General features: G+C 48.4%; 10 protein-coding genes across 10 annotated transcripts; 5 read left to right on the top strand and 5 right to left on the bottom strand.

Moving 5' to 3' along the window:
• Nucleotides 1-413: 413 nt before the first annotated feature.
• On the top strand, nt 414-1,836 carry N7533_011856 (CaiB/BaiF CoA transferase family protein; the record flags this gene model as incomplete). The annotated part of the gene is made up of 5 exons (XM_057108506.1): nt 414-548; nt 599-670; nt 726-901; nt 954-1,051; nt 1,100-1,836. The coding sequence occupies 5 exons, from the start codon at nt 414-416 to the stop codon at nt 1,834-1,836; spliced, it is 1,218 nt and encodes a 405-aa protein (XP_056953607.1).
• A 1,024-nt stretch (nt 1,837-2,860) lies between these two features.
• On the top strand, nt 2,861-5,884 carry N7533_011855 (uncharacterized protein; the record flags this gene model as incomplete). The annotated part of the gene is made up of 9 exons (XM_057108505.1): nt 2,861-3,167; nt 3,215-3,339; nt 3,396-3,698; nt 3,760-4,023; nt 4,081-4,175; nt 4,249-4,677; nt 4,736-5,039; nt 5,095-5,297; nt 5,359-5,884. 9 exons carry the CDS (start codon nt 2,861-2,863, stop codon nt 5,882-5,884), a joined length of 2,556 nt encoding a protein of 851 aa, XP_056953606.1.
• A 216-nt stretch (nt 5,885-6,100) lies between these two features.
• Nucleotides 6,101-6,895, bottom strand: N7533_011854 (rhamnogalacturonan acetylesterase; the record flags this gene model as incomplete). The annotated part of the gene is made up of 1 exon (XM_057108504.1): nt 6,101-6,895. One exon carries the CDS (start codon nt 6,893-6,895, stop codon nt 6,101-6,103), a length of 795 nt encoding a protein of 264 aa, XP_056953605.1.
• Nucleotides 6,896-7,365: 470 nt separating this feature from the next.
• Nucleotides 7,366-9,267, bottom strand: N7533_011853 (Amidase; the record flags this gene model as incomplete). Its single annotated transcript, XM_057108503.1, has 6 exons — nt 7,366-7,490; nt 7,547-7,631; nt 7,685-8,539; nt 8,589-8,741; nt 8,795-8,917; nt 8,980-9,267. The coding sequence occupies 6 exons, from the start codon at nt 9,265-9,267 to the stop codon at nt 7,366-7,368; spliced, it is 1,629 nt and encodes a 542-aa protein (XP_056953604.1).
• A 397-nt stretch (nt 9,268-9,664) lies between these two features.
• N7533_011852 (alcohol dehydrogenase) lies at nt 9,665-11,053 on the bottom strand (the record flags this gene model as incomplete). The annotated part of the gene is made up of 7 exons (XM_057108502.1): nt 9,665-9,717; nt 9,767-9,905; nt 9,981-10,015; nt 10,075-10,497; nt 10,554-10,634; nt 10,699-10,811; nt 10,878-11,053. 7 exons carry the CDS (start codon nt 11,051-11,053, stop codon nt 9,665-9,667), a joined length of 1,020 nt encoding a protein of 339 aa, XP_056953603.1.
• Nucleotides 11,054-12,125: 1,072 nt separating this feature from the next.
• N7533_011851 (MFS transporter) lies at nt 12,126-13,809 on the top strand (the record flags this gene model as incomplete). The annotated part of the gene is made up of 5 exons (XM_057108501.1): nt 12,126-12,216; nt 12,274-12,519; nt 12,576-13,412; nt 13,502-13,675; nt 13,730-13,809. 5 exons carry the CDS (start codon nt 12,126-12,128, stop codon nt 13,807-13,809), a joined length of 1,428 nt encoding a protein of 475 aa, XP_056953602.1.
• Nucleotides 13,810-14,161: 352 nt separating this feature from the next.
• On the bottom strand, nt 14,162-15,282 carry N7533_011850 (phosphatase PAP2 family protein; the record flags this gene model as incomplete). Its single annotated transcript, XM_057108500.1, has 4 exons — nt 14,162-14,528; nt 14,584-14,923; nt 14,981-15,074; nt 15,142-15,282. The coding sequence occupies 4 exons, from the start codon at nt 15,280-15,282 to the stop codon at nt 14,162-14,164; spliced, it is 942 nt and encodes a 313-aa protein (XP_056953601.1).
• A 442-nt stretch (nt 15,283-15,724) lies between these two features.
• med7 (mediator complex subunit MED7) lies at nt 15,725-16,561 on the top strand (the record flags this gene model as incomplete). Its single annotated transcript, XM_057108499.1, has 2 exons — nt 15,725-15,985; nt 16,049-16,561. The coding sequence occupies 2 exons, from the start codon at nt 15,725-15,727 to the stop codon at nt 16,559-16,561; spliced, it is 774 nt and encodes a 257-aa protein (XP_056953600.1).
• Nucleotides 16,562-17,498: 937 nt separating this feature from the next.
• Nucleotides 17,499-19,987, top strand: N7533_011848 (putative C6 transcription factor; the record flags this gene model as incomplete). The annotated part of the gene is made up of 7 exons (XM_057108498.1): nt 17,499-17,672; nt 17,826-17,935; nt 17,993-18,078; nt 18,128-18,792; nt 18,852-19,056; nt 19,115-19,640; nt 19,705-19,987. 7 exons carry the CDS (start codon nt 17,499-17,501, stop codon nt 19,985-19,987), a joined length of 2,049 nt encoding a protein of 682 aa, XP_056953599.1.
• Nucleotides 19,988-22,094: 2,107 nt separating this feature from the next.
• N7533_011847 (putative importin beta-4 subunit) lies at nt 22,095-25,664 on the bottom strand (the record flags this gene model as incomplete). Its single annotated transcript, XM_057108497.1, has 5 exons — nt 22,095-22,595; nt 22,627-23,011; nt 23,242-24,604; nt 24,630-25,559; nt 25,619-25,664. The coding sequence occupies 5 exons, from the start codon at nt 25,662-25,664 to the stop codon at nt 22,095-22,097; spliced, it is 3,225 nt and encodes a 1,074-aa protein (XP_056953598.1).
• Between the last annotated feature and the right edge of the window lie 459 nt (nt 25,665-26,123).

Below are 26,123 nucleotides of genomic sequence, written 5' to 3'. Positions count from 1 at the left end.
ACTTGAATGAAGACGATTAAATTGGTTGTAAGACGATCTCATTATTCAAAAGGAGCACTCTCAACTCTAGCATACAAGAGGCAGGCTGCGATAGCCAATTAGCGCATTTCTCTCAACAACTTTTTAGAAAGCCATATATTCGGTGAATTTCGGAGTTATGGATCGACAGTCTCGCAAACTTACCGCGGCACTGATGGCAGCGTGAAATCCAACAGATCGGCTTTATGCGGGGTGGGGGGGGGGGGCCCCGGATTACCACATCCCACTGCTCTCCGAGTCATTACTACTACTACGAAAACTTCCATTCAACTCAAACCAACAGGTGGAAAATAAATTCTAGTATTTCTCGCAATATGGCTAGTCTAAATGGATCACCAAATCGCATCGGTTTTGTCAAACAATTCTCGCGCGCAATGAGGAATGCAGGATTCCGCATCACCCCGCCTGCAATCACAGTTCCGAGTCAGCAACGATGGTCCCATAACATTCCCCCGAGCAGAGGTCCTCTGACTGGCGTTCGTATTCTGGACCTGACTCGGGTTTTGGCAGTTTGTCTTGAGAACAACAATTCCCATAATTATGAGCTAACTTAATTAAGGGGCCATTCTGTACTCAGATCCTCGCTGATTACGGCGCCGACGTGTTGAAGGTTGAAAATCCGAAGGGAGGGGTGCGTTCATTGAGCATTATATCGCTGATTAGGATATGAGATTAATAAATTCTAGGATGATACGCGAAGGTGGAAAACCGCCGCAGAAAAAGACATTTGGAAATCCACCGCGAATGATATTTCAGCTTACTTCTGCGGTGTGAACCGCAACAAACGTTCGATCACTCTGAATTTCAAGGAAGCGCAGGGCCGCAAAGTTTTGTTCCGACTTGTAAAAAATGCGGATGTCTTGTGTGTCAAATTCCTATGAATATCTCCTTACGTTCCTTCTGACTGTGTCAAGAGTCGACAATTTCGTGCCAGGAAAAATGGAGGAACTGGGGATGGGATACGAAAAACTTCGTTCAATCAACCCCTCAATCATCCATGCTAGCGTCTCCGGTTTGTTGGCCTAAATTTGCCTTTGACTTTGAGCTAAGAGTATGACAGGTTACGGAGCAAGCGGCCCGTACGCCCATCGCGCGGGGTACGATGCGATAGCTGCAGCAGAGGCGGGCTTGCTGCACATCACTGGTGAAAAGGACGGTCCTCCGACGCGGCCAGGTTTAGGTCTTACAGACATGAGCACCGGGCTATATCTCCATGGTGCAATTCTGGCTGCGTTGTTTGCTCGCCAGAAAAATGGCAAAGGGCAAAAGATCGATGCATCTCTATATGAAAGCCAAGTATCTTTGCTGTCCAATGTTGCAATGTCTTGGTTGAACGGAGGAGTGGAAGCTCAGCGCTGGGGTACAGAACATCCTAGCATCGTTCCATACCAGGCCTTTCAAACCAAAAATTCGTACATCGTCCTCGGTGCTACCAATGATCGCCAATATCAGGTCCTTTGTCAATTGATCGACCGACACGATTTAGCAGAAGATCCTCGCTTCACCAGCAACGACGCTCGAGTGGAAAACCGGGATGAGCTGATGAAAATTCTGAAAGCCATCATAAGGCAAAGGTCAACAGACCAATGGCTTGAAGTTCTCGAGGGCAGCGGGATGCCATACGGGCCAATAAACACTGTGGAGAAGGTGTTCTCCCACCCCCAGACAGACGCTAGAGAAATGGTTCACAATATACCCTACAGTGCAGCATCTTCTGGGCAGATTAAGGTTCTTGGTTCGTTGTACTCCATATTCTTTGTGTTACTATTTACCACCAAGGCTATTTGGTGCATCTAGTATGATTACTGACGTTCGCCAAAGGTTTTCCCGTTAAATTTAGCGAAACAAGACCCCAGGTTCGAACTGCACCACCTGGATTAGGCGAGCATACAGAAGATACCCTGAGTGAACTTGGCTTCACAAAGCAAGAGATAGAAAAAATGCGTCTCAATAGAATCATCTAATGTACAAACGGACATCTCACAGTCATCTCCCAGTTTCTGTGAACGACGACCTTGCAATTCTGGTGATTATTAGCATGTGAAAACGAGCTTTGGCTAATTCTAGTCCCTGGTAGACTATGTAAAGATTCTGAGACTGCGCGAATCACTGATTTCTTCGCATACGTGACTCTCTTTCCTTGGCTAGTTGAGCCTAGACAACTTCAAGTTCTTGGTTAGGAGACTCGAACATACATTTTACAAAGCAAACATGTATCCCTGTCAACAGTTTCTGTCCTACGTATCATGCAGAATTTTCCGAGACAGTGCCGAAAACTAGAGCTGCCAGTGAGGGGAAGACCTCCAAGAATGTGTGGCTGGCTTTGAATAGGAGGAGCTCGTGCCATGAACCTGTTCGTGCCCACCACTCAGCCATCATGCAGCCCCGGAGGTGACAACGAACGAGCTCTTCTCTTGAACGGGCTGACTGCATGCACCAGTTCACCCCGGGCCACTCGAGATTCAATGCAGCTGCTATTGGTCAATTTTAAAGCGGGCTACCGTGATTCCTCTAGCTTTACAATGGATCGACAGCTTCTAGTGCCGTTCAGCTTGTCGCCAAATATTTCCCTTCGCCAGATCAGGAGCAACAGGGCGGGTCTTCACTAACAACAGAAAACTGAATCCTTTGAGGCTTGCTTCAAGTGTGGTACTAGTGGCATATGCCGGAATTCTTTCAATTCTCCCATTCATCAGAGCGACTAAGTAGCGCTTGACCTGGTTGCAGGTGAGTCACTTCTTGGAAATGCAAGTACTTATAAGAGGTAAAATTCAACCAAAGGCCGCTACAAGAATCAGGTTTCTTATAAACCACAGCGCGAATGCACCTCTTCGGTCGGCTTTCCCGGAAATCATCCAACAAGCAGATCCATTCATCCGTCGAGTCTCTTGGCAGCATGGTTAACATCCAAGAAGTTGGCCCTTTCTTTTATCTGACATGGGCTCGGTACCCAGAGAAGGATTCTAATCCTGACGATGGACTAAATCGTAGGGTGTATGTTCGCCAGAACATAGACGAATGGAGTGGCAAGAAATCAAACAAACGGCAGGTGGATTTATTCATCATGGCCATGGAGAAATTCCAGAAGTTGGATCCCAAGGATAAGATTTCGTATTTCCAGATCGCCGGTATGTCCACTATGTTGGATATAGAGTCAATCTATTAACCTTTCCAGGTATTCATGGCCAGCCGTTTGTTCGCTGGGATGACAACAGCCGCGAGCCGATGGAACACGGCTACTGTTTCCACGCACACATTTTGTTCCCTATATGGCATCGGCCATATGTGCTTCTCTTCGAGGTGAGCTTCTACCGGGAGAACTTCTTAAATTACGAAATCACTGATAATGTAAGTAGCAAGTGGTATACGATATTATGATTCGGGATGTGATCCCGCAATTTCCGAAGGAGGAAGAGGCTGGCTGGCGTGAACTCGCCGACTCCTGGCGTCTTCCGTTCTGGGACTGGGCGAAAAATGGTCGTGTGCCAGATTTGGCCAAATACCCTACCATCACGGTCCCGAACCCCAAGGGAGGAGTGAAGCGAATCAATAACCCGTTGTTTCAATTTCGCATGCCGACTGACAAGCCCATGCGAAGTGAAGGCGTGGGTACCGAAAATACTTGGGCCGATGACGCAGAACAGGAGGAGTATAAAAATGTTGGCACAAGCAGCTCCCCAAGAGGAAAAATTATAACAGGAAGTGAACTAACTATAACAGTTCGGAAATGCTATAGGAACAAGTCGGTGGCCCGACGAGGACGATCAAAAGCCGACAAGTGAAGGCTGGAGACATGGTGTGGTCAATAACCGTAAAGTGGCCGATGCTTTCAATTCGCACATGGGGTATAATGACAAGAACCATGGCGCATCTGCGGAGATGGTATACCGTCTTCTTACGATCCCAATGGACTTCACTACTTTTGCTAGTACGAACCCTACGACTAAGGACCAAAAGGTGGATGAAGATCTGAACATCGAATATGTGAGTTTAATTGTCTTTTTTGAGCAGAATTGCTACTGGTAGCTGACTCTATTCCAGATACACAACAACATTCACGGCTGGACTGGAGATGCCGGCCATATGGGGAATGTGCCTGTCGCCTCTTTTGATCCATTATTCTGGTTGCACCACTGGTGAGATACCGCAGGTTTCTTTCTTTCATTTGATCCTTCATATGATACTGATTATATTATCTCTCAATAATAGCAACATTGACCGTATTTTTGCTCTTTGGCAGGCTCTAAACCCCGATAAGTTTCTCGACAAAATTCCTCCTGATAATGCCAAGATCACAGACTCGCATGCTCAGGAGCATGATGTCAACAAGGACACGCCACTACAACCCTTCCGAAACGATCCTCAAGGGAGGTATTGGACTCCTGATGGCGTTCGGCACACTGTTAATTTGGGGTATACATATCCTGAGCTCCAGCGATGGGACTCTAAATACTCCCAAGAAGATAAATCTTTCAATGAGACTCTCTACGTGGAAGATCTGACAGCTCAAATCAACACACTATATGGTGTCTCCAGGTCACTGGTCTTGGATCCAAAAGCGCCCGTTCCAGAGGGCGTAGAGCAGATTGATGGCGGTCTTAAAATCACTGACTTTGGATTCAGCATCCGGTTCTTGAAGTAGGTTCCCCAGAAATACGTTTGTACTATGGGATTGAAACTGATAAATACCTGTCAGGTATGCATTTGGTGGTCAGCCCTTCTGGATCAAACTATACCTTGCCCAGGAAGAAGGCATGCAGACACCTCTCACAGACTTGATTGCAGAAGTGTATAACTTCAGTCAAAAACCAGAGTTAGATGGCTCAACTGTCTGTGGCAATTGCAAGGGTGGTCAGGCAATCAAAATCAAATCTACTGCGTATATTCCCATCACACCAGTTCTTTATAAACTGCTGAAGACTGGTCGGAAGTTGAAGACACTCACTCGCGATGAGGTACTAGCCTTCTTGAGGAAGCGTGCATACTGGAGAGTGATAAAGGTATAACATTGCACTGACTTGAATACTCGGAGCTGAGGTTCTAATTCATTACTAGCACGGCAAGGAATTACCACGCTATGATGTTGAAAAGCTCGACTTGGAGATAATCGGAAGTACCAACGACACGAAGTTCTTCGAAAACCCTGCTCTACCACCGGGATTTGATAATTTCAAAGAGGAACCCACCATCAGTGGTGGTGCTGAAGGCGCTCTTGATCCGGAGCTAAAGCAGCCTGCCATTCCAATCCCGCCACCCCGGTATATATCCAATACAATGTTTCGAAGCCCCATGGGATAGTTACTAACATTCTTATCACAGACCCGTGCGACTCAAGGCCAATCTTCCTCTTCACAGCAGCCTGGTATTCCAAAAGCAGCTTAAGCCTGACAGCGTCATTCTCCTGGAATCCGATTCTGTCGACCTGGATAAGCCTGCAGTAGGCGTTGACATGACCCAGATTTCTATCTCGGATGATGCCGGAAACACAGTTTTTCATATTTCAATCCGACGGGGCCAAGGTCAGATCATATTTAATGCTAAGGTCAAGGGCTCTTGGGGAGAAGAAGAACGTATCAATTTGGATCATCGCTTCCGAGCAAGTGAAGAAGGAGCAACAATTTTGATACATGACCAAGGAGAGGGCTATGAGGTATGGATTGACTGGGTTCACGCTATTTGGTTTGCCAAGAGAGTGAAAAATGCCGTTCCCAAGACGATATCATATAGCCTCGGTGATGAGAACGGAACTGCCGTACTTGCAGATGATATCGAAGTGCGCACTTATCCATCTATGAGGGCTCTATTCCTTCAGAAGCATGAGCACGAGGAAGAAAAGCGCAATTAATGCAGAAGAAGATTGTCGTGGTCACAGAATATGTGCAGTCAGTTCACTTTTTGCTTTGTGTTAACGTTCTAAATTGATTTATCGCGAGGATATGATCAAGTTCGACCTCATTTCCATATGTCATCTCATATATTGGTTATTCGGAGGAGAAAGTTTTTGGTAGTTTCAACTGAATTCAACTAGTATGCATATCCCAATTTAATATCAGGGCTTATCTCATGCTGGCCAGTAATAGATGCCCCTCTCCACGTCATCTTTCAGCTCGTTTTTCACGTGTAGGAATCCATCATGTTTCAGGTTAGGATATTCACGCTCAATCAGCTCCGCCACTATACCTCCAAACACAACCGATCCTTTAGCATTCAGATGCGTATAGTCGGCCGCATTCAGATTGTAGGTATAAGCGTTTGTTGGTCCGATGGCATTGAGGTAGTCGGTGCTAGCCTTATTTAGATTGATAAAGTTGACCCTACTATTATGCGCGGCAGTTATTGTGGCTGTTGTTTGGTTGGAAAGACTCTCAATAATCTTAGGAGTCCCGGTAGAACTATCATAATTGCGACGAGACAATGGCGTGACAAGAATTGGCGTGGCCCCCGCGGCGCTAGCCTCTGCCACAAACCTTTCCAGATTCTCCGTATACTGAGCGATCGAAATATTGGCTGCCGGCTTCTGATCATTATGTCCAAATTGAATTGTCACAAAAGGATGATATTCAGTCCTTGTATTTTTGACCGTAGCCAAAACATTATCCCAGTCTCCGCCAGCGCGAAAGCTGACTGTGGTGGCCCCGTTATGACCATAGTTTTGACCAGATGCTCCATTGAACAATGTTGTGTTCAGAAATCCGTCTCCCCATCCTCCGCCATTCGAGCTCTGCTTTGCAGTTGTGCTATCACCTGCCAGGATAAAAAACGGAGGCTTAGATGATTTCGAAGCCATTCGAGCATTAAAAGGTGCCCCGACCACGTGTGGGATGAGCAAGAGCAGAGAGCAAAAGATAGATTTCATGTCGTTTGAACTCTCAATTTGATCAAGCTTCTAATTTTCAGATGATTGCAGTAATATATATCTAGATCAAATCTTGGAAACAGTGCAATCGTAGATTTTATATGTGAGAAAAGCGAAAAAGTTCCACCAACGGGAGAATTATAATATACGCCGTGACGATCCGGATTCCGAAAGCGGGCAATATGCGGGGTAGCACAACTAGGGTCACTACTCGAGATGCAGAGTACTTGAATCTCGCAAGCTATTATACCGAAGAATTTCGACTTTGTCGATTATAACAGCAAACGCGGGCTGATTTAAGCCGAAGGCGCACCATGTTTCACACTAGTATAACCACCAACCGCCACTTGCAAGTGAACTAGTTGAAGTCACGGACGCCAGTAGTATTTGATATATTCCATGGATCTGATTCTTGGCCAATCTGTTAGATCGAGTCGCTAACCAGGCACTAAATAATGCATAGTATATGCCTAGACAGACTGTTCTGCAAGAACCATAGCCACAATTTCCGTGGCTTTAACAAGCTCTTCTTCACGCATATGTCTACCAACAACTTGTATGCAACAAGGAGCGCCTTCCACTGCATCCGCTTTGTCTGAAAGATTATAATAAGGTCAGAGTAAGTCTCCTAGTGGATCTAGAGTCACTCACATGGCGGCTTGTACTCTACGTCTCGCACGAAGGAGGCATCAGCAAGCTTGTTCGCCTTCCCATGTGGGATAATCGCCGCTGGGTACTGAAATAAAGTTAGTGAAAAGATGTATCGTACTATAATCAAAGTGGACTCACATCTAAAACGTTCCAAAGTACAGTATATGGTACGAATCCAAATACATCATGGGGTTGGGCAGTTCCCTGGTACCCAGGCATGATAATTGCATCCACTTTCGACTTCACCAAGATCTCCCGGAATTCTTCCTTGAGTTGATTACGTTGCTGATTCAAATCATATAGACCATCCAGTGTCAACGGTGCATATTCATACTGCATGTATTCATGGGACAGCGAAGTCGATTTTAATGCTGGTATAGTTGGCTCGCCACTGGCAGCAATGTGCTGGAATGCAGTGCCGGATGGATCCATTGCAAACATGCGGAATGCCAGCGCGCAAGCATCTTTGATGGATGGAGTTTCTAACTTAATTATCTCATGACCTGCAAGACTCAGCTTTTCGCTGGTTTCTTTGAGCGTTCGCAAAACAGGGGGATGAAGAGGGAAATGCGGGTCTTCTTGGATAAGACCAAATCTCAGGGTCTCTTTAGGCTTCACCTCGCGCCATGGTGAATATATGGCCGTCGAGTCAAAACTCCACGGGTCGTAATTTGTCATGCATTTCATGACCAGTTCCAAGTCACGAACGGAGGTGGCCAAAGGACCAGCACATGCCCTGATTCCAAGCAGACCCTTTCGAGAAGAGCTGGTCTGACCACCATACGGAATTCGGTCTACCGATGGGCGTAGCGCGAAAGTGCCGTTGCAGATAGCTGGAATTCTAATTGATCCAGCAATGTCGGTTCCAATGCCAAGTACCGAGCCTCGCATAGCAATCAATGCTCCCTCTCCGCCTGATGATCCACCTGCATTGAGGTTTGATCGATGCGGATTGAGCGCACGACCGAACACGTAATTGTGTGAGTCAGCGGCCTTTGCAAGTCAGCTTCGATCATGGTACATTTATTCATTGTCAGCTCACCATCATGGTCTGTGGAATATTGGTCTTCACATAAGGGATGCCGCCAAGCCTGACGATGATCTCGACGGCGGCCGAGTTGGATTCAACAGGGCCATTCTTGATGAAAGAAGTAAATCCAATCGTGGAGCAGACGCCTTTGACATTGAAACAGTCCTGAGATGAATTATTAGCAATGCCTCGTCTCAATATCATCACTGCATTCTTACCTTGAAGCTGATTGGCAGTCCATGCAGCGGTCCGACCGGCTGGCCTGTCCGACAAAGATGCTCATCTAACTCCTTTGCACGCTCGAGAGCCTGGTCAAAAAACATCTCGGTCAAGCATCGTGTCTGTTACCTGTCAAAAACTGTTTCCAATAGGAAGTTATTCCGAATATCGTGAAGGGACATACCACTTGCTGCGCGATCGCTGCTCGAATGCAAAAGGCCTCAGTCACCTCAAAGGCCGACAGCTCTTGTCGATGAATTTTCCGCAGGAGTGATGTTGCGTCGTGATTCTCGGTTATATTCAACTGCTTGGGGGTCATAATCCCGCAAAGGCGGGGAATATCAAGCACATTCTTGCTGGCAGTTTCCGATATATCGGTATACTCAGCTGCCAGACGCCAGGACGAAGGGATTTGGGCTGAAACTTCAGCCTGCTTCTTCTCAACAAGCAATTTCCAATCTTCGACTGCCATTGTGTTGTGATTAAGAAAAGTTGGTTCGATTTATTGACCGGGATACTGATGATTCATAGTAAAAAGTGCGGGGCAGTCGCTATTTATCTTCATTTCGGTCTGTATGTCAGCGAAGTCCGAGTCTCCTTCAAAGAAGTCTAGCAAATACCTAGTAGTAGACTGGGTATACTACTAGTAGTATTAGCACGATACACATTTACTACGAATAGAAAGTCCATCCGTAACATCTAGCCCGTCTTCAATTTATCTCTACCCTTTCCCCTCAATATTGACCTAAATGCTCCTGTGTCGCCATCGTGCCCAATCATCGGTTTTTGCGCGGCCCCACGCTTTCAGACCCGGGTTTCGCTCTCAACGCCATACTTGAATCACTTCCATCACTCTCGTTATTGCCTAATCAATCCATCGTGATCACCGCACGGAACCGTACAGTTCCATTTTTCATGGCCTCTGCACATTGGTCAGGTCAATACTTCGGCATCTTGAGTAAGTGACTTACCGAAAGCTTCATTAGCCTTTTCTAGAGGGAATGTTTCGATCAGACATTTGACACCCTCGAGTTCGGTAAATTGAATAGTCTCCTCCGAGTCAAGAGCATGTCCACTAGGCCATCCATGGACAGAAAGGCCTTTCGAAATCTGTTCGTGAAGAAGTGTTAGTGACCAACAGCTATTGAAATAAGCTGGATCTAAATCCGAAACCTAGGAACCTACCATTGCCAAAGAGTCAAATGGAACCTCTCCCGCAGCTAGAGATTCTTAGTACCTAGTTATAGTGTGCTTTGATAAGGTGCTTCGGTAGACTCACTAGCGAGGAGAAGTAACTTTCCAAGAGGTCCAAGACCCTTCATCAGCGGCGTAATGGCTTTGGCGTTCGGCGCTGTCGCGACGACAAGTGCCGCACCACCGAGTTTCTGTAGTGCCTCGGAAGGATCTTCCTTACTGCTATCGATGTATTCATGAGCCCCTAATTCTCGTACAAACTTTTCCTTTTGAGCGTCCCGAGAGATTGCTACCACTCGAAATCCGAATCGGTTCGCATATTGAATAGCAAGATGACCCAATCCACCCAGGCCTTGAATAGCAACGACTGATCCGGGCTGAATATTGAGGCGTCGCATAGAGTTGAAGACGGTCACTCCAGCACACAAGATTGGAGCATACTCGGCAGCGGGTACATGCGTTGGAATGCGAACCCCAGCCTCAGCGCGCAGAAGGCAATATTGGGCATCTGTGGGGAAAGTCGATTAGTCCGAATAGTATGATAGCTTGATGGCTGAATCTTACAGCCGCCATCTTTTGTGACTCCATTGATAATCCCCTGGTCACACATCTGAAAGTTGCCCTTGCGACAAGCAAGACATGTACCTATTTGTTTATTTCAGTCATGACTACCACACTGAGATTTGATCTCTCTTCATTCAAAGCCTACCGTCGTGGCCTCCATGCCATGGCCCACCGATGCGATCGCCAATCTTCCATTGCGAAACGTTGTCTCCAATCGCAGCAACATTGCCAATTACTTCGTGGCCAGGAACGACGGGGCTAGTATCACCAGTCCAGTAAGAAAAACATGAACAAGATTTGTTAGAAGCGACTTGAAGAACTTACAATTTTCCCTTGGCCCCATATGCTTGTGGGATATGATCAGAAAAGCAAACACCACATGCCTCTACCTTCACGAGAACCTCCCCAGGTGCAGGCATCGTCAGCTTGGTCTCCTCAACATGCAGGGGACCCCCGGCCTCTCGAAACACGGCGCGCTTGTAGGAAGATGGCAAAGACATTGTTGCGGGGTGGAGAACTAGGGATAAGCTTATCCAAAGGCAAGGGGTGGATACTTTGAAGGAAATGAATAGAGAAAGCCAGAGATGCGACTTAAATAGTTACGGATCGCTCATTGATGGTTTTCAGTTGATATAGTGAATGGTGGCTGTGATGACAGATGCGCACGGAGTTAAATGCCCTTAGGCCGAATGGCCTATCTTAGGTATGCACTTCACTGTCGGACAAAAGATCGTCATTTGCGTCCTTCTGACAAATCAAGTCTGAATCAAAAGGACATGATATTTCATAAGAACACTTGAGGAAATTGCTCAGCACATGTCGCAGTCGACGTGTCTCTTCCGTGAGAATAGCGGAAGCTAATTACTCACAATGTTCGATCTCATCCCCGAAGTCCGACGGTATGTCGGTCTCCGGAAAGCTCAGTCCGGGCTACCTACGATGGCAAAGAGTAGTTCTCTTCCTCGAATAAACTGGGTTGTAACAAAAACTTAAACCGATAGTACTCTTACTTTTTATCTGATTTTTGAATTTTAGGTTCGAGATTGATGCTCGGGGACTCTGAATCGGGATGCTTTAGAAGAAAAAATGCCCAGGTGTTGCAGATCATTCAAGTTCGGATGAGCCGATGGTGGCGACAGACATAGCAAGTATTACTTACTCCACCTGAATACAATTTAGCATCTTGGACCTTCAAGTGGAAGACTTCAATTCATTCCGAGTCCTCAAGTCAGACCGGCGGGGAAAAAAAGAAAATTGTTTCTTTTTCCGCCCAAGTTAATTTCCATAGTGAGTTAATTCGTTAAAATAAAAGGATTTGCGAATATTCATTCTAACGGCCTCGTGTAGGCAAAAGCAGATATTTTGACACATCAATTATTCTTGTCCGATCAAACCATGCATTTTGAAGATCCTTTTCCAGAAAGTTTAGCCACGCAAGGGTTCACATCTAGTTTTCGGGCATCCAGCTCGTGATTAGCTGCAAGGCGTGCATTAGATCGACCTGACTCATGCGAACCCCTCAAAGCCTTGGATCAATCCGACCATGCCTTCCATTTCATCCCACTCGGCGAAATGACAGAATCAGACGAGCTTCGTCTTGTACACGGATGGCGTTCTTCGAGATATTTGATCATCGGGACGGCTTGTCTGACCTTGTTCACGGGTATTCTCTCATTCAAGGCTTGGAAGAAGTTCCTTTCAGTCTAACTCTTTCTTTCAGAAACCCTTCTCTACGGCTTCTTGGTCCCCATTCTACCTTATATGCTAGAAACTCGCTTGAACCAAGACCCAGATTTAACCCAGCGCACCACCTCTGGTCTGCTCAGTGTTCATGGATTTGCAACCCTTATTCTCACGCCGCTTGTCGCCATTGCCGCTGATAAGACACCAAGTCGCAAAACTCCTCTTATCATTGCTCTTATTGTCTGCTTGGGAGGAACTATCCTAGTTGCACTGACTCCTAATTGTAAGTCTGCACATGGACATCGTCTCACAACAGCTTACATACTGACCGTCACTTAGTATGGTCTATCTATGTCGGGCGAATTCTTCAAGGTGTTTCGGGCTCTGCAGCCTGGATTATTTGTCTGGCGATGTTGACAGACTCCGCCAAAGAGGGACAAGTGGGAAGAATGATGGGAATTAGCATGTCAGTCGTCCTATCAGGGACAGTCGGAGGACCAAGCGTTGCAGGAGGACTGTTGCAATGGGCGGGATATTGGCCAGCCTGGTCAGTACCTATTGGACTTATTCTAATTAACATCGTCGCGCGGATTGTCACCAAGGATCTACCAAAGCCATCCGCCATATCGACCCCTCCTTCTCGAAGTGGAATATCGACAGATGGGCAGGATCTGTCAGGAGAAAGAGACGTTGAAACTGCAGAAACATCACCCCTCCTATCGCAATCAGCCAACGCTCACGACGCACCATGCGAAGATAAAGATGACCCTCAAAACGCCGAAGTATCTTTTTACTATGAGATGCTCGGAGACTGTCGCATCCTATCCAGCATCTCAACCACGATACTGTTCTCCATCCTCATCGCAGGGTTTAACACCACCTTGCCCGTGCATCTTCGAACTATCTTCAATTGGGGGCCTTCTGATGTGGGAATAATGTTCCTTCTTCTACGAGTTCCTGCCATTATACTTGGCCCTCTTATGGGCTGGGCCCGCGATCACATTGGACTCCGATATCCTACCACAATAGGCTGGGCTCTCTTAGCGCCTTTGATGCTCTGTCTGGCAATTCCCACTGGTCCAGAAAACCATGGGAAGGCATTCTACATTACGTGCCTCACTTGCACTGGATTTGTCACGACTCTGGTCCAGGGAGCGGGCGTGTTGCACACGATCAGTAAGTAGAGGCATCCCGGGAGTCCCACGTTGAATCACCTTATCTTGCGTTCAGGACATACTTGTATACTGACCCAATTTTTCTCAAAGCGATTTTGAAGGATATCGAATCGAGACGACCTTATATATTCGGGCCAAATGGCGGTATGTCGAGAGTCTTTGCCATCAACGAGGTAGCTTTCAATGCCGGACTTATGCTGGGTCCTTTATTGTCTGGCATGCTTTCTGAAGCTGTTGGTTATTTCAGTATGAGCCTAACTTTGGGTAAGTCTCAGGAAACTAAGCCGTTACTGCTGTGCTTTGCTGATCATCCTTCAGCTTCGATTTGCTTGGCAAATGCTGTTTTCGTTTGGAGCTTCTTCGAAAGAGGGATTGCTCAAAGCAAGAACTTGAAGTAAACTTGATATGTCGGGAAGGTGAAGATACATTTCTCAACTTAAAACTTGAAGCATGTTGCGTTTGCGAGATGTAGGTAGCATGCGATCGGTTTGTAAAAGTTATTTCCGTTTTGTTATTGCAGCACCGGTCAGAACAAGTTGCTTTCATGTTTTATTTACCTGCGCTGTCTGTTTGTATTTGGGATAGTATGCATTGTGCACCGCAGAAAGATATTCCTCCATAGAGATATGACATGTGAATCGTTTAGTAATACAGGGTGCTTTGTACCGTATGGCGGAGATTGTTTTTTTGTTTTCAATAGGCGAATCAATCACCCAACTTTCCAGAGGTTGAGTGCCAGAGTGATAGCAGTTACCGAGGAGATCCCATCTCTTCCAATGGATATGACTCCCCATGCCCAGGGCCATCGCTTTGTAACATGGATTGCGATAGTCCCTGCTCCTCGTCATCAAGTCTACCGAATCCATCTGTTTGATCGCCCTTGTCATATGAGATATCACAGCGTGTCGACTGCAGGGCTGGATAGTAGCGACGGTAAGAGAACCATGCGATCAGCATGCCAAGCAGAGACCCAATTGTCACGTCCCAGACGTCATGGCGATAATCATCTAGGCGAGATATGGCGATCAAAAGCGCACATAAGAGTGGAATAAATGCCAATAAGCATCTACCGAGATCTGTCCGTGGACGAAAGACGTGCATTTGACCGCAAAAGAAGCTATATCTCAATATGTTAGCGAAACTATTGCGGCGCATTGACGCTGATCACTCACAGGGACAAATATCCTAAGCCACCAAAGGAGAAGCTACTATGTCCGCTAGGGAAGCTGCGCCATCCCTCTTGGAGGATATGTTGGTTTGCCTCAGTGCAGACAGTCCATGCGACCAGCGCATTGTCTGGGGTGCCCCGAGATGGCTTGCATCGTGAAAGCAAGTCTGGACGAGGCCTTCCGACGGCATTTTTTATAATATCCGTCAAGAGGGAAGTGAGCATCAAAGCCACCAGGAGGCCGAGTATGGTCACTTGGGTCCTTTGCGCGCCGGGGTGGAGCACAGCTGACCAGGCTACTATTATAAAGAAAGGGATAACTCCAGCATAAAACACAGCCCAAACTAGCCAAATTCATCAGTATAAAGTCGGAAGAGAGGCGCGATTGAAGGAGCGCATACTGACGGGGACCCGTTCTTGGACAGCGAAAGGGTATTGAATGGACTTGTTATCGAGGAAAAACATGCGGTGGAACGGAGAGACGAAGATTTGAATCTATAATACGTCGACCAAAAGGTTAGTATTACACATCATTCTGGTCTAGAAAGGACAATGAACAAACCAATAGCCATCCTGCGACTACAAGGCCCAATGCCACATAGTCCGCGGCGTAGGAGCGCTGGGTGAAGCGAGCCGCGGCGCCGGCAAACCCGACCCGGTTTAGGATGGGAGTTGACCCGGTTGATGATCGACTATGAGGCATTATAGTCGATTCGCAAGAGCACGGCGTTAAGTGGTGAAGGTTTCCCAGGGGAGATTAAAGTGTTATTGAGAGCACCCTAGGGCATATCATATCAAATCAAATCACCGCTGCTCAGCCCTGGCATGGTAAGATCAGGGGGAATTGCAAACCTCCAAGACTGTAGAGGAATTTCTCGTTCGTCAATTCTCATGAAGAAGCAAAAGAAAAAAGAAAAGAAGGCGAGCAGTGGAAATGGAAAAGTGGAGGAGTTGCGCGGCCTCGAAAGGCAAAGACAAAAGGCGGAAAGGGAAGCACGAAGCGTGACCTCCGCTCTTTCACTCCGTCACTCCTCCACCTCATCCACTCTTCCCCCACTCTTCTTCTCCTTCTCCACGACACTGACATTACCTTCCTCCTCTTTGGTACTGAGACAATCGACTGAATTACCCTACTCTCATCTATCATGGACGACCCCCAGCAGCCAGCTGTCAACGCTGCCTTTGCGCCCCCGCCGCCCTTATGGAAACACTTCACTCGCGAGAACCGCAACAAATTGGAGGAGATCAAAAAAAAAGCAACTGAGGGGACCAATGGAGAATCTGCACGCGATAAGAAATGGTCGCCCGCGGAACTACGCGCTTTGGATGTACCTGCAGAGCTGCGATGCCTGGTGCCGCCGGAAATCCCCACGGGGGAGTACTCGGTCTTTGGTGAACTACAGACTGTGAGTAAATCTAAAGGTCCCTTGATCACACTTAGCTCACAATCTACTTCTTCTATTGCTTAGCGGTCCACAATTCTCCCCTCACTCAAAGAACAAGGCATCGAGCAACTCTACCCTGAACCTGCTGCCACCCAAGATAAAGACGCGTCGCAATCTGCCTCCAACCTGAATCACGCCTATTACCTCCTAAAAATTAGCAAATCTCTTCTGCTTAACTTCCTTGAGTTCGTCGGAGCTCTCTCCGTCTCTCCCGAGCAGTTCGAATCCAAGGTCAACGATCTTCGCAACCTCTTTATCAACGCGCACCACCTTCTCAACCTCTACCGCCCACACCAAGCTCGCGAGTCCTTGATCATGATGATGGAAGAACAGCTTCAACGTAGCAAAGAAGAAATTGAACAAATGGACAAGGTTAAGGCCGAGATTGAGACCGCTCTGGAACAAATTCAGGCCCAGGCTGGAAAAATCGGCTCGGCCGATACACCCGCTGAGAAAGATTCGTCCGCAAACAGAGATACCCAGCAGGGCCTGCAAGATGTTCGACAAGTGTGGGATATCTTAGACAAGGAGATTTGAAGTGAAACGCCATCCTTTCAGCAACTCTATCTTTCCAATCATCCATGGTGCCACCAACGCTCAGCAAAAGGACGGAATCCAAGCTAGACTCTGGCTAACAGGCGGAATTGGCCTAAGCTAGACTGTCCGACAACATGGATATGTCCACTGGGTCGCCCTGCGAATACCCACCACGATGGCTTCTCCAGTGTATGTCCAAAGCACTGGCAAAGTGTGCAAGCGAGATAATGCCTGGAATGCCACTCGAGATACATGCACAGACTAACTAGCGATAACATTCCCAACGCTTTGGCGGTCTCCGGCAGCAGCCTCGCCGTGACGTCTCCTTCGACACATGCCTCTGTGAGCTTTTAGCTTCCTGGTCTTATCTTCCAGCCAAGACAATCATCTTCTCTCGGTCACTTAGTTGCGACTAGTACAAATGATTGACTTGTGCCTGCATAACTTTAAGCTGCATCTACCCATGGCTGTCTGCCCTTCGAAAAAAGGAACGATGCCATCGCCCCGCTTAAACGATCATCACCTTATCGCCGGCCATCGAGCAATATGAGCTGGTGCCAAGTCCATCGGCAAATTCTTGTGCATGTGGTGCAATCGGATAGGTTGATCGAGCTCAGTCGTGGAATTTCTCCCAATCCTGTAACCTTGTAACGCCTCAATGGAAGCTTCTTCTGCCTTCCGAACCATAGCGAAGGGTAAACTGTTCTAATGATTGCTACAATCGTTTGCTCCCATGGGTGGATTGTGAATTCAAAGCGGCCACCAAAATATCTTGAGCTATATCATTTGACTAAAAGATATGAACTACTATTATTCAATCCTTTAATGATTATCTGCCATTAGTCTGCTATCTGATGCAAAGCTAAGGTCGTAAAGTTAAGATGTCATCATTTAAGCCTGTCGATCCACGGATCAAACTCTTCCGCTTACTCAGCGCATGAAGCCAGCTCGTGACGATCATCCATTATTCCTCCTATACTGTACCATCTTCATGCATTCTGACGACGAGCCTCGCAAGCGCACGGCACGCGCCTGCGACTCTTGTTATCGACAAAAGGTGGGTGACTTGACCCCTTTGCACTTGGTAGCGTACTTGTCGCTAGTAAAGCTAGTACGCGGGGCCTGAATTCATGTCATTGGCGGTTTTTGATCCTAGTGGCTTATTTTCTTTGCTCTAATTTGCACCATTATACTCCTTTCTTGCCTTTGAATTCCAATGGTTCTGATACTTTAGTAAGTAAGCGCTAATTTGTCTTGCTTACAGATCAAATGCGACGCGGCCCAACCGCAATGCGAATGGTGTAGCCACCATAACTTGCCTTGCACCTACGATAGAGTGGTAACTCGGAAACGAAAGACTCGGGATGATGATAGGTATGTCATTTTTTCTTCTTTTCTTTCTCTTCGCGGAATTACTAACCATGTCGATAGTGCCCAACCCAAGGCCTCGCGCCTCTCGGAACGAATCAGTCGTATCGAGCAGGCTTTGGCCAACAGCTTCCCGGAATTAGATGCAGGTATGAAGCACTCTACAGAAATGGCGGTGGTGTATCTAATTCAAATTAGCAACTCTGGATTTCTCCCAGATGCAAACGCTGGATGAAAATACAACTGCGAGCAGCTCACCTAGTACAACTAGCAGCCATCTTCCATCCACTGTCACATCTACAGTGGGTGTCCATTTCGCTGGACGCGAACTGGGCGCAATTAGTCTGCTCACAGGTATTCCCTTCCTTCTACCAGAAGGCCAAGAATGGGTCCAGGCCCGCACAGGCCAGACCATCTCGCGGGATAACCTCAGTCCAGCCCGAGCACCGTGGGAAAAGGAGCGCGGGCAAAGCACTAACAACCTTTTCAATAATCTCTCGAACCAAAATATGTTCGAACTCCCCGATTGGCGAGTCGTGCGGCTATACCTCGAGGCTTACAAGAAATCATTCGTGATGCAACGTCTATTCCCTATCGTGGACCCAGATCTGTTCGAGGAAACGATCACATCGGCCTACAAACAGCCACACTCTTCTTTCAGTCACGGACAGGCCAGTAGCCGCGCATGTGTTATCGCTTTTCTGGCTTTTGTCGCTCGTCTTCCCCCCATCAAGGAGTTCGTGATGAACTCTCCGCTGGGAGAAGTAGACTATGATGCCCTGGCTATCAAGGCCCAATTCTTTCTTACACAGGTACTACAAGAGCCTGCAAGCTTGGAAGGGGCCCAGGCAGTTACTATTTTGGTGAGTATCGGAAATCTCAGATCAAAGAGTCTTGAGATCATAACTGACCAATTTTGAAGACCCTCTTCGAGCTGTCGTCCGGAAACATGCGGGCGACCAACTACTTTGCTGCGATCGCCGCACGCTTTTTATTCATGCTCGGTGCCAATCTTGGCGATCCTCCACAGGGTAATCAAAGTATTCGCGCCGAAAAAAGATATCGGGCTCTGCGCAATCTGTTCTGGATTTGCTACACTCTCGATAAAGATATTTGCATGCGAACGGGTGGGCTCCTCCCGTCCATATCAACACCTTAACTTCGATTTTAACCCTTCTTCACCAGGTCAACCACCTACAATTGCCGACGAGAATTGCGACTTGACTCTTCCACCAGGATACACAGAGCGAGCCTTCATGGACCCAGAGAGCGAAGACTCGACCAACGTTGAACCAATCTTCCCATTCGATTTGAGGCTTAGCGTGATAAAATCCCGCGCACATAGCACATTGTACTCAGTGAGCTCTCTGAAAAAATCCGACGCAGAGTTATTGAAGTCAATACGAGAATTGGACGACGAGCTGGAGAAATGGCGTGCGGCGGTTCCAGCGCATTGGCGCCCGACTATGTCCTTTGCACAGGATGCTTCCGATCCAAATGTCAGCATGCACTCGGTCATGCTGCGGATGAACTATTATCTTTGCATGTCCATTATTCACCAGGCGAGTAGTCGGTGCAAGTCCTGGGTGAATGGGAGCGGGGGACTGGTTGATGGGATTAGTTCTAGTCTCACGTTATCCGTTGAGGCTAGTCGGTCGACTCTATGCTACTTGGAATCCGCAGAACATGTTCTAGTTGATGGAGTCTTTTGGTATGTTTTCAACTCACCCTGCGAACTGCAGTGGGGAGCCACTAGCTAATCGAACCTTGTTTAGGACGCTCATATTCTACCCCATGTCTGCTCTTCTTACGATTTTCTGCAGCATTCTTCAGAATCCGCTCGATCCTCGCTCTCGTGATGATATGGGTCTTCTGAGGGTGGCAACAGTGATGATGAGACGCATTTTTACCCGAAAACTGCCGGAGAACGAAGTGGCCCAGTTCAAGTTGGTGGCCGACTTTGTGGTTGAACTGAAAAGACTGGCAGAGTGTGCAATCGATAAAGCGTGGCGCGAGCAAAGCGCCGGCTCGGTTTCATCTAACTTTTTATCTAATTAATCGTCGATACGCAGGGGTAATTGGAATTAGACTGGATTGTGGTTGAATTGGCGATCGTGCTGGAAGAGATTGGTGGACTGGATGCCCCAAGTATTTCAGTCTCTAACCTCAAACATTAGACTTTGTTTTGCTTCCTTTCTATTTGATTTTGCTTTTGTCCTATCTCTCCCCTTTTGCTACTCGGAGTTTGGGTGTTGGGCAATGAAAGAGGACTTAGCGCATGGCGTTTCTATTGCGATGTCAAACACCTACTAGACATGTTCCACAACCAAGCACAAATTCACAATACACCACTCATATGTAACATCTCCGAGGCATACGCGTACTATATATAAAGAAGGATGATAGGCTAAATAATGTATGCATTTTTAATAGCCCTTAGCTAGAGATGTGCGGTATAAACTTTTGAAGTATACCTATGGCCTAGCCGATCTATATCCAGATTCTACCACTTCCAAGGTTGGCATATCTAAATTATCAAGTTCTTCATTCACGGCCCATGGGTTGTCTTTTCCGTTTCGTACTAGTCTACTCGGTAATAAATTTCCGTGTAGAATGAATCCCTACTACGGTTCAATTTAGTAAGCAGCTCCAACCTAGACTAGCAAATAGACCAGGCCTTCATTCAAGTTGCAGGGCTGACAAGCCTCGAATCTCGTATAAAAGCACAGACCCCCGGTACAGCCAAGATCACCAAGCATCTCAAAAAGGCCATTTCAAACGCAACCAGACTAAAAAAAGAACTTGAAGTATCCATATAGAGTAAGTATCATTGGAAACGGCGTAAATCGCACAGAAGAGAAGACAAAGTGGGGGGGAATATAGTAGAACGAAATGACAAAGGAAAAACAGGAGACCGCTCAGTAAATTTTAAAACATGCGCATCCTCAACGACGAGTCCATCCATCTCTCGCCCTCGCCGAATGGCACAACACAATCCGGAGATAGAGTGGGTGAGGGAAGTGAGTGTTTAGTTCACCCCTCACATCACGGTACATATGCAACAATCACACTCCTCGTCACCACCACAATCGCACCCGAAGCAGGGTTTCGAAACTGTCTTGATAGGCCCCTTAATCGAGCCCCCAGAAGCACTGGAAGGTAACGTCCAGTTAAACGGATTCGAGGCCGCGGAGATCATCTTGACTTGAAGTGAATTGACTTCCAAGCAGCCGTGGATGTGGATATGAAAAGATGAAGGTCGGAGGGTAAGGTAAGTAGCGGGTCTAGATTAGACTTTATCTGTAATTAGCAGAGTCCCAAATTATAGGCTAAGATAAATGGGACTCGAACCTCGACGCGGGTAGAATGGTTGAATATCTGGAGCAGAAGAAACCTTCTGGGAATTGGATTGGGAACAACTGGGATATTATATGATCGACCAGAATCCAAGAATGAACAAGCGGGAAAAAAAGGGGTGGGAATTAAACGAGAAAATGAAACGGGAGAAAAAAGGCCATTATCAAGCCAAGATGATATTTATTGGTAACAGCCCTATGGCGTCCCCGCAAATTGGCCTTGGACCGAAACCACCGAGCAGGCAGCCATTTATTTTTTTGCGTGAGAAGACCCCCCCGCCACACACGTCACAGGGTCTAGGACTGTCTGCAGTATGTGCTACCATGTATAAGAAGCGGTCAGGAAGTGGTAGCAGTGATCTATGAATTTAATACCTAAGTAATAGATGACCGTGGGTAGGGATATCATTATAGGAGGCAAGGTAGGAAGTATGAGATGTGAATGAGACAGGGGGAGATCCGTGGATATTGACTTAATTCCAGCCGAAAGGAATACGCCAAGGGGTTAGTTCAAGATTTAGTTCGATTTATTCAAAACGACCAAGGTACCAGATCAGAAGTACAGATCTACAGATCTACAAAAAAAAAAAAAATTTCGTCTCAAAGACAAGTCAATTGACCTATATACAGCAACAACTTTTGTTCTTATTCATCACTCATCGCGGGATTCACCGCTCCATTGAGACGGGGTAGGGTATCTTCTAGTCATCTCTTGTTGGGGGGAAATCCTCCAAGTCTATCCATTAACATCGAAAGTCATAAAAATAAATAAATCATCAGGCAAAATCCGATTCGGCGAGAAAAGGTTTTTACAGCTGCTCGGCCCAGGGGGCGATGCCGGCCTGCATCTGGTTGAGCCACTTGACAAGCTCAATGAGCTCGGCGCGGCGCTCATCCTCGAGCTGGTCCTCGTCACCGGTCAGGACGGCCTGGAAGACGGGGAGCAGTTGAGGGGTGAGCTCGCGGATGGTGGCATCCTCCCACTTGTACATCTGGCAGATCATGCGGTACAGGGGCTCGTTCTCCTCGTAGTCATTCTTGAGGGGAAGAATGTTGACCAGGACAGGGAGAACGTCCTTGGTGGGGACACTCTCACGGCTACGCAGGATCATGCGGCTGACACAGCCGGTAGCGTTGTCCTGCAGGCGGGACACGTTCATGGTGAGGCACTGCTCGAGGCGGCTGAGAATTGTAGGGTACTCCTTGAGCATCTCAGCGTCGGACTGGGAGTGTTCGACCAGGCGGCCAACGGCGTAGGCAGCGTTGGAGCGAGTCTGAGGGTCCTCATCGTTGAGACGGTGGAGGAGGAGCTTGAGGAAGGTACCGGTGTAGGGGGGTGACGGATCCGCCCATGCCGTTAATGCACTCAGCGAGAACACCAACGGAGGTGGCACGCTCAAGAGCCTCGCCACTGCTGGCATAGCGGAGGATGGTCTTCTCGAAGACCTTCCAGAGCTCAGCGAAGCTGGGGCCGAGAGCGGCGGCCATGCCGGAGACAACGTCAAGAGCGGTGTCGACGACGACCCAATCGAACTCGGAAGTCTCTTCACCGGCCTCGGCAGTCTCCTCCTCGGGACCGAACTCAAGCTGGCAAGGGTGCTGCTTGGTGATGATGTCGGTGACCATCTGGATCACGTTGTGCAGCATAGTCTCGTCAGCGATGAGAGCCGGACCACAGAAGCGGAGGTTCTCAGCCATGTTTCGGTTAATGTCGGCGACGGTGGCACTTAATGAAGAAGATCAGTTAGCATTTGGTCAAAACCAACGATCAGAAGCAGCATAACAAAAAAGTAATGAAGGACAGTTTCAGATACAGAACGCCGTTTACATCAATCGCGACTTTTGCGCGTCAAAGTGAGCTGGGTTAAGCGAGATGGATCATCATAAAAAGTGTGCCCGGAGGCAACGGAGGAAGAAATCAAAAGCATCAAGAAAAAAAAAAGCATTAGAACGTACCGATCATCTTCCTCAGTCCACATCTTGACGGTGGCAGTCATGAGGATTTCACCAAATTTCTTAACCTCCTTGGCGGGCTGGACCTGCAGGGGCAGACCAGGCTGCCACTTGGCCATCTGCTCGGTCTCCTCGGCAATGCTGAAGAGCATAGCGTAGGAGCGGTGCAGAGTGCTGATAGTGCTCTTGCGAACACCCTCGTAGGGGTGCTCAGCAAGGGGCATGACCTGCTCGATGGTCTTCTCGAAGTAGGGAAGGAAAGAGCTGCGGGTGTGGGTGATCAGATCACCGATAACCTCGACTGCAATCTCCTTCTCCAGGGAAAGGGGAGTGGTGGCGGTGATGTCGTCCCAGGCATCATCGTCATCCTCGAAGTCAACGTCCTCGATCTCGCCCTCGATGTCATCGTCATCGTCAGCGGAAGCGACCTTGACCTTGCGACCAGCAACAGTGACCTCCTGACCAACAAGGTCCTTGGCGGCCTCGCCAAGCTCGACCTCAAGGTCAGTCTCGTCCTGCTCAATACAGGCGAAGAGTCCGTTGACAACGCCCTCCAGGAAAGGGGAGAAGTCCTCAGAGTAGACCTTGGCCATGGCACCCCAGAAGATGTAGGTACTCTCCTTGAGACGAGAGTGTCCAAGGTGGAGAGCCTCCTCGGTGGCGCGCATGAGGGGCTCAACGTAGGGCTGGTAGCGCTCAGGGCCAGCGGCAGCAGCCATCTCACCCATAGCATCAGTGACACTAGCACGGAGATCAAGCTCCTCCTCGCTGTCCTTGACGGCAGCGAACTCCTGGAGGAGGTGCATAGACTCGTCGAAGAAGGACAGGAAGGAGTCACCGGCGGAGGAGGCCAGGGAACCAAGAGCACCGGCAGCAAGAGCCTTGATCTTGAAGTCGGGGTGCTTGAAGAGGTTGTGCAGGATGGGGACAAGCTCAGCCTGGTAGGGAGCAACGTCCTTCTCATCGAGACCGTCAACGACGGCATCAATGGCGCTGATACCAGCCTTCATAATGTCCATGGTAGGACCATCCTCCTCTCCGTTGTACTCGGCCATGGCCTTAGCCAGGTTCTGGAAGAGCAGAGGCATCAGGCGGGCGTGCTCCTGGCTGAGGTCCTCGGCGAGGTCATCGGCCAGACGGGCAACGGCGTGCAGGGAAGCCTGACGAACCTTGGACTCGGAATCGGCAAGGAGCTGGAGAACCATGGGGAAGATCTCGTGCATCTGGGTGCTGATGAAATCAGGAGCACCCTCAACACACATACCCAGAGCCATGATACCGGCGCGGCGGTAGTTGGGGTCTTGGCTGTTGAAGTACTGGCCGAGGGCCTGGAGGAGAGGAACAACGATCTGGCTGGGGGGGCAGGCTCTGGGCGAGCATGTCGAGCAGACCGAGGGCAGAGCGAGCAGGGGTGATCTCGTCATCGATGGGGGCATCGTCCAACTCGGTAACAATGTGCAGAGCAGTGCGGGTGAGCTGCTCACCAATGCGCATACCCTGGATCTTGAGCTTGCGGTACTGGACGGCTTGCATGAGGAAGCTGATGGCCTGGGTGCGGACATCCTCATCGACCTCGGTGTTGGCAGAGATCTCGTTCATGAAGACAACGAGGTCCTTCAGGTGAACAGTGAGGAGGGCGGGGTCGCAGCCGAGCAGGGTCTGGAAGACCTCGAAGGCCTGCATGATGCGATCGTCATCGCCGGAGGAGATGGCGTCCTTTAGGACAGCAACCATGGCGGGAACGAGCTCCTGGAAAGCCTTGACAGGAGCCATGTCCTCCTCGGAGTCGAGGTGCATAGCCAACTTGCTGAGAGCAAGGAGGGTGTTGATGCGGACCTCGGCGCTCTCGGGGTCCTGGATGGTCTTGCCGAACAGCTTGAAGAGGTCAGCGAACTTCTCCTCGAAGCCCTCTCCAAGAGTCTCCAGAATAGTGAAGAGAATGTAGATAGAGACGGCACGCTCATCCTGGTTGCCACCGTCGGCAGCGCGGAGGAGCAGGTTGGGCAAGTCAGCCCACTCGCCATCCTCGAGATCAATCTTTGCCACAGCAGAGATGATACGAGCAATGGAGTGACGGACAAGAGAAGAGCTGTCGCTCATCGCAGAGCGGAGCAGCTGATCCCGAACCTGGGGCTTCTGGTCATCGGCAACCTTCACCCAGTGCTTGTTAACGTTTCCGCGAGCCTCAACAGCCGCGAGTTGACGGAAGTGAGGATCCTCATGGCCGGTAGCAATCTGGATGAGGAGGACGAAGGACTGGGGCTGAGAGTAGAACTCCTTTTGTAGGATACCGGTAGCTTCCTTAACATTTCCCTTGGAGGCTGGAGGACGCAAGGAGTCAGTCACATTCATCTTCAGTGGGGATCAAGGTGGTACATACGGTCAAGGACCACCTGCAGCTGCTGCAAGAATCGTTGCTGATCCATAATGATATGATATGAGATCGAAATCAGAGATTTCTTTTTTTAATTCGTGTGCGTGTAAGGTCGTTAAAAAAAATGTCCCGGGCCTCTTTGAAATAGACGAGGCTAGAGGGACAAATGCAATGAGCAGCTTGTCTCCGACAAACAGCTCACTTTTTGGGGGGTATCAAGATAAACGAAAAGGAAAAGGAAAGAAAAGGAAAAAGGAGAGGATGGTGGGGGAAGAAGAAAGAGGGAGAAGCAGAAGTATTTGAGGCACGGCAGAAAAAAAAAAAGTCCTCAGGGGTGGGATGGCTGCCCAATCGAGTTTAGTGCGGGCCCGAAAATTTTGCTGTTGGAGGTCCACTTGTGCTGGTTAATTACTGGGACGCGAAATTTCTGGTTCGCGATGGAATGAATTCGATTGTTTTGATGTGTGATGGGGCTTTTATTGGCTATTATGGGTGTTTTTTCACTTTATTT

The sequence above is a fragment of the Penicillium manginii genome, assembly GCF_028828005.1.
Source record: "Penicillium manginii strain IBT 31320 chromosome Unknown utg000009l:1.0-3297300.0:1.0-3298630.0, whole genome shotgun sequence".
Taxonomy (NCBI): domain Eukaryota; kingdom Fungi; phylum Ascomycota; class Eurotiomycetes; order Eurotiales; family Aspergillaceae; genus Penicillium; species Penicillium manginii.
The sequence above is the reverse complement of the archived record's forward strand: the minus strand, read 5'-3'. Positions and strand labels throughout refer to the sequence as shown.